The sequence below is a fragment of the Mus pahari genome, chromosome 20 (genome assembly GCF_900095145.1).
Source record: "Mus pahari chromosome 20, PAHARI_EIJ_v1.1, whole genome shotgun sequence".
Taxonomy (NCBI): domain Eukaryota; kingdom Metazoa; phylum Chordata; class Mammalia; order Rodentia; family Muridae; genus Mus; species Mus pahari.
The window spans coordinates 33,577,456-33,587,062 of NC_034609.1; the positions used below are offsets into that span (position 1 = coordinate 33,577,456).

The 9,607-nt window shown below is 44.3% G+C and overlaps 1 protein-coding gene across 1 annotated transcript; it reads left to right on the top strand.

Annotated features, from left to right (window-relative positions):
- The first annotated feature begins 723 nt into the window (after positions 1 to 723).
- Positions 724 to 7,434, top strand: Cmtr2 (cap methyltransferase 2). The gene is made up of 2 exons (XM_021220585.1): positions 724 to 830; positions 4,168 to 7,434. The coding sequence occupies exon 2, from the start codon at positions 4,187 to 4,189 to the stop codon at positions 6,488 to 6,490; it is 2,304 nt and encodes a 767-aa protein (XP_021076244.1). The 5' UTR covers positions 724 to 830; positions 4,168 to 4,186; the 3' UTR covers positions 6,491 to 7,434.
- The last annotated feature ends 2,173 nt before the right edge of the window (positions 7,435 to 9,607 follow it).

The following is a 9,607-nucleotide window of genomic DNA, read 5'->3' on the forward strand; positions in this document are numbered from 1 at the left end:
GCTGTGAAGTGCTGTCCTCTAAACAGGACAAGGATGGCTGCTACACTTCCGAATGAGCAGCAGCTGTGGCTTACCCTACAGCTGGGGAGGTGGAGACAGGTGGATACCTGTGACTAGCTGGACAGTCTTGCCTAACTAGGGAGTCCCAGGCCTGAGGGACCATCCTCTGGTAGCCCTGGCTGACCTGGAACTTTCTATGTAGACCAGAGTGACTTTGAACTCTGCTTTTGAGATCTGCTTCCCTGTGGCTCACGAGAGCTGGGATCAAAGGCTTGTGGCACTACACCAGGTGGTTTTCTTTTTTTTCTTGGCTTATTGATATGTAAACAACACCAAGGGATGATACTTCCGTTTCTTTCATTTGGTTTTGCACTCAAGTTATTCACTGAGCTTCAATTTTAATGCAGTCTCTCCTAGGAACTAGCATCTATCTATCCAGGGTAAGCCTTCGGGTTCCAAAGCCCAGTCCCGTTGCCATGGCGACCCGCAGAGCCGGACGCGTTTCTCAGCACCAGAGCTCAGCGTCGATGCGCGTGACGTCAAGCCTCCCGGAAGGCGCCTGCGCAGTGTGGCTGTCAGAGTCTTGCAGCCGGCGGGGGCGTGGTCTGGAGGGAGGCTCTGGCTCCAGTTGCGCGTGCGCGGGTCCTGGCTGTCTTCTAGGCGCTCCCTCCTCTCGGTCCGCGACCGGGTTGCCAAGTACGCAGAGGAGACGCCACCCCCGGAAGCTGTTCCCCGGAGCGGAAGTGGCCGGTGGCTTGCTAGAGTGAGGACCGCGTGTGCCCCAGCTCGAGCGGCTCTGGTGGGCGTAGGAATGCGGACCCGGCCTCTCGGTGAGTGACAGTCCCCGGACGGTTCGCTGCGGGCAAGGGGCGGGGCTGCTCGAATGAGTGTCTGAGCTGTGACTGTCCGGGGACCCGGTGTGAGCACTGCACATGCCCCAGTGTTTTTATTTCCTAGGAAAAGTTGGCGGGAACATTGCTGACACTCCCTGATGCTCACTTAGACCCGACAGCTGTTGAGAACTTAACGACTTTGGTGTTGGACTTACAGATTTTATAATCATTTCCTTGTGGCTTTGGACAGGAAGCTTCCTGTCTTCCTCCTGGAGCCCGCAATATAATACAGGTGATACTCTCATCAGCCTCACACTGGGAAATCTGCACATGCACTTTGGAAACGACATTCATTTAATTGAATTTTTTTTGTTGTTGTTTTCGTTTTTAAGTCGTTTATTGAAGTGCTAGGGTGAAACTGAAATGCATTATTCTGTTCAGAGCTTTGTCTTTTGGGCTAAGTGTAATATTCGTACATTTACCCAGTTAATGTTCGTGTACTTCAGTGCCCACCAACCAGTGTTGGGACCTTTTGGGGCGACATGTAAGTGAGCAAAATAAAGATTCCTGTCCTGCAAAAGAGTGGAGCTTACATTCTGGTTTGAGGAAGTTGAGAACGACAAAGTCACAAACAGAACACAGGGGGAAAGAATAAGTGATAAACGTGAATGCCATGGAAGAAAGTGAGGTAAGGGCCATGGGGAGCCTGAGATGCAATTTAAAAGTAAGTGTGTTAGGATAGGCTTCACAGAGTAAATTGCCTTCGAGCAGATACTAGGAGGAGCTGAGGGAATTAACTTGATAGATACTTGGGGAAGTAAAGCCCAGGTAGAGCTTGCCTCTTAGTATTGGGCAAAGTGTTCCAACGTGGAGTGTGCCTGGGTCTTCTGTGAACAGCAGGCTTGTGTGGCTGGAGTGGAATGGGAAAAGGGGCGGTAATATGAAGAATTAGTTGGCAGTAAAGCTCAAGTACAGTCAGGAACCTTGGAGCATTTGGATCCCTTTAGTTGTTTGCAAGTGAAGGTAATTATCTACTTAATTTCGGTAAGATTTCACAGCTTAACCACAGCTACTAATTAGTATGTGAAGTTAATGACTAAAAGTAGACTTTTTTTTTTTCTCCAAAATAGAATGTATTGGAGGTCTAAATGTAGCCGCGGTTCCCAGTAAGCACAGCTTGAATCAAGACAGATGAGCTCATTGTAGTAAATTTTCTGTTTGCTCTTACGTCAGGTTTTTGTGCAGAAATACCCTGCTTTTGTCTTCCCCTTAGAAGCTTTTCTAAATACAGTTCCTAACTGTTCAATGATGTTGCTGTTTGTGACAGTTAATCTCTACTCACGTGGGACTCGTAAGTCGTTGTGGCAAACAAGATGATTAAAGAAGGTACCCACTGCTTTAAGGAGCTTACCCAACCTGTACACCAGATGAACAGAGGATAAAATACAGGATGAAAAGGGGTGGGAAGGTTTGCTAAGAGGACAGGACTCAGGAAGCACCAGTGTCTGGTGTCACAGGTATGGTCATAGCTAGCCTTCATTTCTCGTTCATCTCCTCAGCATACAAAGGAACACGCCCAGCTCATGATTTCACCTTGAATGCTTGCTCTCTGTAGGATGGGGATTTAGTTGTCAGTTTTTTTTATGTCTTAACAAGTTTTATGTCCAGCCATTTATTGGGTGAATTGACCATGACATCATTGCAGAGCATGAAATGAAAACTTAAGCACTCCTCTGTTCACCATCAGGTGACATGTGACACTCAGCGTTCCACTTGGTGGAATTTAGGGCTTCCCAACAGTGCCATGAAGGCATGCCATCTTTCTTTTTCTTAGCCTCTGTTTCTCCAAGATAGATGTTTCTGGTTTCCTAAGCAGTTAGGGGTTTTGTTGCTGCTGTTGTTAGGGTTTTTGTTTTGTTTACATGTATTTATTATGTGAGTGTACATGTGTGGGCATACTTGCAGGAGTCCATTCTTTTTCTTGCACCACATGGGTTTGCAGGATCGAACTCAGATCGTCAAAGACTTGGCGGCAATCATCTGTACCCGCTGAGCCATCTTGTCAGCCAGCACTGCAGTCTAGAATGCGGCGTAACTGCAGTTGTATTCACTACAGGCTTTTCTTGCAGCTTTTAAATTTTGTTCTTGGCATGTTACATTTTAGTGATAGAAGAGATAATTAGATGTTACAGGGTTGGTATGGGCTGTCTGACAAAGCCTATGGGAGGCAGGAATCTGAGAGAGATGCCAGGGAAAACATTGGATAATTTTAGCACCACCAAGAGGGCCAGTGCTTTAAGTACAATTTAGTTTACAGATAGTGTAAGATATGCATCGGTTAGCTCTACATTGCTCTGACAAAACACCTACAGTAAGCAATGTACTAAGAGAAGGGTTTATTCTGGCTCATGGTTTCAGAAGTTTCAGTTGGTGGTCAGTTAACTCGTTGCCGTTGGCCCTGTGGTAAGGCAGGACATGGTGGAGAGTGCACGAAGGAAAAGGGCTTTTCACCTTGTGGCAGGCAGGAAAGGACAAAAGGACAGGGAAGACAGGGGTCCTAATAGCTACTCAGTAACCTAACTTCCTTCCATTAGGCTCCGCCTCTTAAAGGGTCCCCCTCCTCCAAGTAGCATCATGAACTGGGAACCAAACTTTTCTCTCAAGGGTTTTTGGGGCAGCATTTCAGATCCAAACTCTAGCTATGAATAGTAAGGTACCTGTCTTGGTGAAATGTCACCAAAGTGTATAAAGCAACCCTTGTTAAGTGGCTGAGTTGCTGGCAACAGAGAGGCTTGGCCAGGCCAGTCTCAGATGATCAGACACTCTCCAGCCAGGAAGGTGGGTTATGACGGGAATTACAAGGGCCAAAAGGAGTTTGATTTGCAGTCACGTTTGAGGATGAAGCGAAAGCATGTTCATGTGTTTACTATGGTACATGTGTTGTGTCTAATCTGAGAACAGAGGGCTTTGGGGAGGAGCCAGGGGAGTTGCTATGGCAAAAGCTGCCACTCGCTCCTAAATACGGTTACGTACCACCTCTTAAAAAGTCATTTGAAAGACCAGTATTTGAAAATAAGAAAAACACTGAGCCCCGGAATAAAACATATTTTCCAGGACATTGATTAGACTGTAAGGAGCAGAGCTGGAGTTTGTGCCAAGGAGGACTGATGACTGTCTAGGCCTCTCCCCTGTATTCCGTGTTGCTTGCTTTGTAACATTGCTGACATCAGCCTTCGAATTGTACTGGGTTTGTTGAAGTGTGATCAGACTCTCTGCAATGCTGTTTCACTCACTATAAAGGTGACCCTTGTAACCTTCCGTTTTGTCTTCTCAGATTTTAACTCGGTTTGACAATGAGCAAGCGCAGAAAGCGTCCAGCTCAGCAGCCAGCTTGCTTGGAGACCTTCAGCCCAGACGTTGTCAATGACGTGTCTGAGCTCTTTGCCAAGAGCTTTTCCTACTGTAAGCCACTCGATCATGAGTGGCAGTTACCAGCTCCCACGGAGAGCTTCGCATGTGAGCACCTCGGGTTCAGAGCTTTTCTAGACTTGAAGAACTCCCTGAATGAAGTGAAAAACCTCTTGAGCGATAAGAAGCTGGACGAGTGGCACAGGCACACGGCCTTCACCAACAAGGCAGGCAAAATCATCTCTCATGTCAAAAAGGCTGTGAACGCGGAGCTCTGCACTCAGGCCTGGTGCAAATTCCAGGAGATCCTGTGCAGTTTCCCCCTTATTCCGCAGGAAGCTTTTCAGAGTGGAAGACTGAATTCTCTGCACCTATGTGAAGCTCCGGGCGCCTTCATCGCTAGCCTCAACCATTACTTAAAGTCTCACCGGTTCCCCTGCGAATGGAGTTGGGTGGCGAACAGCCTGAATCCATACCACGAGGCAAACGATAATCTTAGGATGATTACGGACGACCGGCTGATGGCAAATACCTTGCACTGCTGGTACTTCGGCCCAGATAATACCGGTGATATCATGACCCTGAAATATCTGACTGGGCTTCAGGGCTTCCTCAGCACCATGGCTCCCATTCACTTGGTCACGGCTGATGGCAGCTTCGATTGCCAAGGAAACCCGGGCGAACAGGAAGCCTTGGTGTCTTCTTTGCATTACTGCGAAGCTGTCACTGCTCTGACCACTCTTGGAAACGGCGGCTCTTTTGTTCTGAAGATGTTTACGTTGTTTGAACATTGTTCTGTGAACCTCATGTACCTGCTAAATTGTTCCTTTGACCAAGTTCATGTTTTTAAACCTGCTACTAGCAAGGCGGGGAACTCAGAAGTCTATGTGGTGTGTCTCCGCTATAAAGGAAGAGAGGCTGTTCATCCTTTGCTGTCGAGGATGGTGTTGAACTTTGGCACTGACATGACCAGGAAGGCGCTCTTTCCCCATCATGTGATCCCCAAATCTTTCCTTGAGCGACACGAAGAGTGTTGTACTTTCTTTCATAGATACCAATTAGAGACTATTTCTGAGAACATTCGTCTTTTTGAGAGCATGGGAACAGGGGAACAAGAGAAACTGAATGATCTAAGGGATTGCGCTGTACAATATTTTATGCAAAAATTTCAACTGAAGCCTCTTTCAAGAAATCACTGGCTCGTTAAAAAGTCCAATATTGGTTGCAGTACGAACACGAAATGGTTTGGACAGAGAAACAAGTATTTTAAAACCTATAATGAACGGAAGATGCTGGAAACCCTTTCATGGAAAGATAAAGTAGCCAAAGGATACTTCAATAGTTGGGCAGAGGAACACACTGTCTATCAGCCCGGGCAGAATTCCCTCCTAGAAGGGACTGCTTCCAGTCTCGAGTACCACTCATGGCATGTCTTAGAAGGAAAGAAACTGCCGAAGGTCAAGTGTTCTCCTTTCTGTGATGGTGAAATTTTAAAGACTCTTAACGAAGCCATTGAGAAGTCCTTAGAAGAAGCTTCGAGCGTGGATTCCAAGGTCAGTTCCAAGCAGCAATACCGCTGCTGTCCCGTCTTTTCAGAAGAGTCGGTATTATCCGAGTTGTTAAGCCTTACCAAGTGCCTTCAGGCTGAGCAGGGTGTAGAGCCCAGCAGTCCAATCAAGTGCCTGCTTGTGGGTTCACCGACTGTCCGTGATCTCCAAATGCACACGCCACTGGAAGTCCAGCTTCTGGAATCCGTCGAACTCACAGCCTTCAGCTGTTCCTTGCTTCACGATGGTGACCCAGCATACCAGCATTTGTTCTTGGATTGCCTGCTGCACTCACTGAAGCAGCTTCACACGGGAGATGTCATGATTTTGCCCATCCTTTCTTGCTTCACAAGATTTATGGCTGGCTTGACCTTTGTCCTCCACAGCTGTTTTAGATTTATCACATTCTCTTGTCCCACGTCCTTGGAGCCCCTCAGGACCTGTGCCGTCTTGCTGTGCATTGGTTATCAGAACCTTCCAGATGCAGTTTTCCAGTTTCTGCAGGACGTTAACGACCTCTTGAGCACCCTGCTCCACCCCAGTGCCCCTCAGCAGGTTTTACAGTTGGTGCCAATGGAGGTGCTCCTTCAGGGGACACTGCTTGACTTTTTGTGGGAGTTGAATGCCGCCATTGCTAAAAGGCATTTGCATTTGATTATTCAAGGAGAGAGAGACCAAGTCGTCAGCAGCCTTGAGTTATAAAATTGAACATGGCATTGATGACGTGCTGCCATTTTGACTCAACAGTTTCTGATTTCATTTTACCTGCCCTATTTATTTAATAATTTCCAGTTTGGAGAGACGCTAATTTGTGTATTAAAGGACATTAATTATGGAAAGTTGTAGCTTGTTCTGATCTGAAGGATATATGACTCATAGGCACAGTTTTTGTGTTAGGAGCCGTGCACTGATGGTATTCAGCCCCTAATCATATGACATCTGTATGTGTTTGGGTGACCACACGCTTGCTTGCATATGCAGTTGAGTCGGTCTTAGCTGCAGATTTGCACCATGTGCCTTCATTCAGACTTTTTCTCCAACTGATTCCTCTCTTAGGCTGATGCTTTTAATGATTGTTAGAGGTTATTTATTCATGACAGGAAGTGAGTCACTCTCTGGCATCACTGTTTACCTGGAAACACTTAGTATGTTTGTGGATTTCAGGGATCTTATATACCAGAATTCTTGATATGTGCCATTTATTGCCTTTTGATTGGTGGCTCAATTTTCTTCAAATTGAAATGAAATACAGATTTTTTTTGTATGACTTTTGCTAGCTATAACTCCAACTAATAAGAAAGAACAGCTTTAAGCCAAAACCAAAGGTCATTTTTGTACAGTGAAAAATTGTGACTAGTACTCCTTTGTCATGAAACGCTTCCTTCAGCAATGTTGGCATTTTTAAGGAATGATGATTTTAAGGCTTGGTGTGCAGTCTTCTGTGGGTTACACTAGAGTGTGATGGTCATGGCGAAATGTAACACTTCCAGAATGATGGATAAACAAACTTAATCTTTATTGGTTTTTGTTTTTGTTTTTTAGTATGAAAATAGCACCTTACTAAGATTATCCATGAGATAGATATTTTATCAATTTCATTTGATTTTATTGAGAAATATATTTTAATAATATAATGAACTTTTCTAGCAATGTGTTAATTTGTCATTATTTTGAAATTTTATAAGGTACATAATTAGACCTCATATAAATTTTTAGGTATTTTTTTGTTACTTTAAAAACAAAATAGAAGTATTCTGTCATGTATCTGGTTAACAAATATTTCATGCTCTGCTATTTCTGAGTTCCATTACAATCCACAAATAAAGTCTTCACCAGGTATGTTTTGTGCTTGTTTCATTGAAAGATAATCGTAGCCAGGTGGTGGTGGCACATGCCTTTAATCCCCGCACTTGGGAGGCAGGGGCAGGCGGATTTCTGAGTTCGAGGCCAGCCTGGTCTACAAAGTAAGTTCTAGGACAGACAGGGCTATACAGAGAAACCCTGTCTCGAAAAAACAAAAACAAATAATAGAAATAATAAAAGATAATCATAGTTGAAGTTGAAAAAATGTAAGTTGAAAGCTTCCAAAGGAAGGTTGAGAATTAATGTTACATTTCCTTTCATTTGCACTCATGAAAATGTATTCCTTCAATGTTATATTCAGGAGGGAATTCGTACACTTCAGGGGCTGGGGGAAGGGAGCATAGCCTGGTGGTGAAATCTGAGGTGGTTTCTTTCTGAAGGAACTTCATTTCCTACTAGTGGCTTGATGAGGGTGGGTCTGGTTAGTTGCAGTCTACCAGGAGAGAAACTACTCTTGGGGGCTGTTTGCTGCCTTGTTAGTAATAATGGGTTGTTTGTTTGTTTAAGCTTATCTAACCCATTTAATTAGGATATAGTCGGAAATTTGAGTTTAGGACAAAATGAAACTTGCTTTTCTATTTGTGTGTGTGTGTGTACGTGTATGTGTACACATATGTGTTAGTATGTACATGTACCTTGAGGTCCTGGTGACCAGAAGAGTGTTGATCACTTGGAGCTGGAGTTATAGGTGGTTATGAGCCACTTGATGTGGGTTCCGGGAACTAACTTCCAGTCCTCTGCAAGAACAGCAAATGCTCTTAACTTCTGAGTCCCCAAAATGTACTAAGACCATCAAAGATTGAATTTTTCAAAATACTAATCTGTATTGCAATATAGAACATTTGAACATGCTTAAATAATCTTATCATTTTTAGCATGATATGGGGGGTTTAAAGGAAAATGTCTTCCATAGGCTCTGGCATTGAGCACTTGATTCCCAGGTAGTGGTGCTGTCTGGGGAGGACTTAAGAGATTTGGTCTTACTAGAGAAAGGTCCTCACTGAGGGATCTGCTTTCAAGTTACAAAAATGTGCCATTCCCAATATGCCCTCTGCTTCTTGCTTGCCATAGACCTGAGCTCTCAGCATGAGGCTCCAACCCATGCTTCCTGCTGTGCTGCCCTGCTGTGATGGTGAGGACCTCTTACCCTTCTGGAATTGTAAGCCCCAACAAACGCGCCCTGACAGTCATCTCTCAAAGGTGGGTGGGTGGGAGGGAAAGATTACTCTCTTGAAGTTCTAGCTTTCTCAACATGACCTGGCTTGATTCTCAGAAATCCATATTAAGAGGAGGGTGTGTGGCATGTGTCTTTAATCCTCGCATCGGGAATGAAGAGTTGGTGGATTGCTGGGGCTTGCCAGCCAGTCAGCATAACCTATTGAGTGAGCTCCCAAGCCAGTGAGAAACAGTATTTCAAAAAGAATGAGGTGGATAGCTCCTAAGAAATGACACTAGAAGTTGTCTGCCCTGCATAAGCACCACTGTGTACACAACACTATGTATTGATTTTTTTTTTCCTATATGGTTAACTTAAAAGACTCAGTTATTTGATAATAGACTTCCCTTGCCTATTTCAACTGGTCACACCTGTAGAAATAATTATTAAAAATTTCAATATTGAGGTTTAGAGTTAAGTGTGCCTGAATCCAAGTGTGTGGGTTGGCGAGGCACCACAGATTTGAGGACAGTCTTGGCTTCAGAGAGAGACACTTATCTCAGTAAAGAGAACCATAACTATTTCAACATCATACCAAACTAAAAAGAAATTCCTACTGGAATAGTAAAACAAAACAAAACAAAAAATCCTATTTTTTAAAAGAACCCTGATACTCCATATAGATAATTCAGGTTAGGTATTAACAATTTTGTTTTAAGATGTGATTCAAATAATGTAACGTGAAGTGAGTCACTTTGCATTTTGAGCAGATACAGAAAGAGAAACTTAAGACTACCATG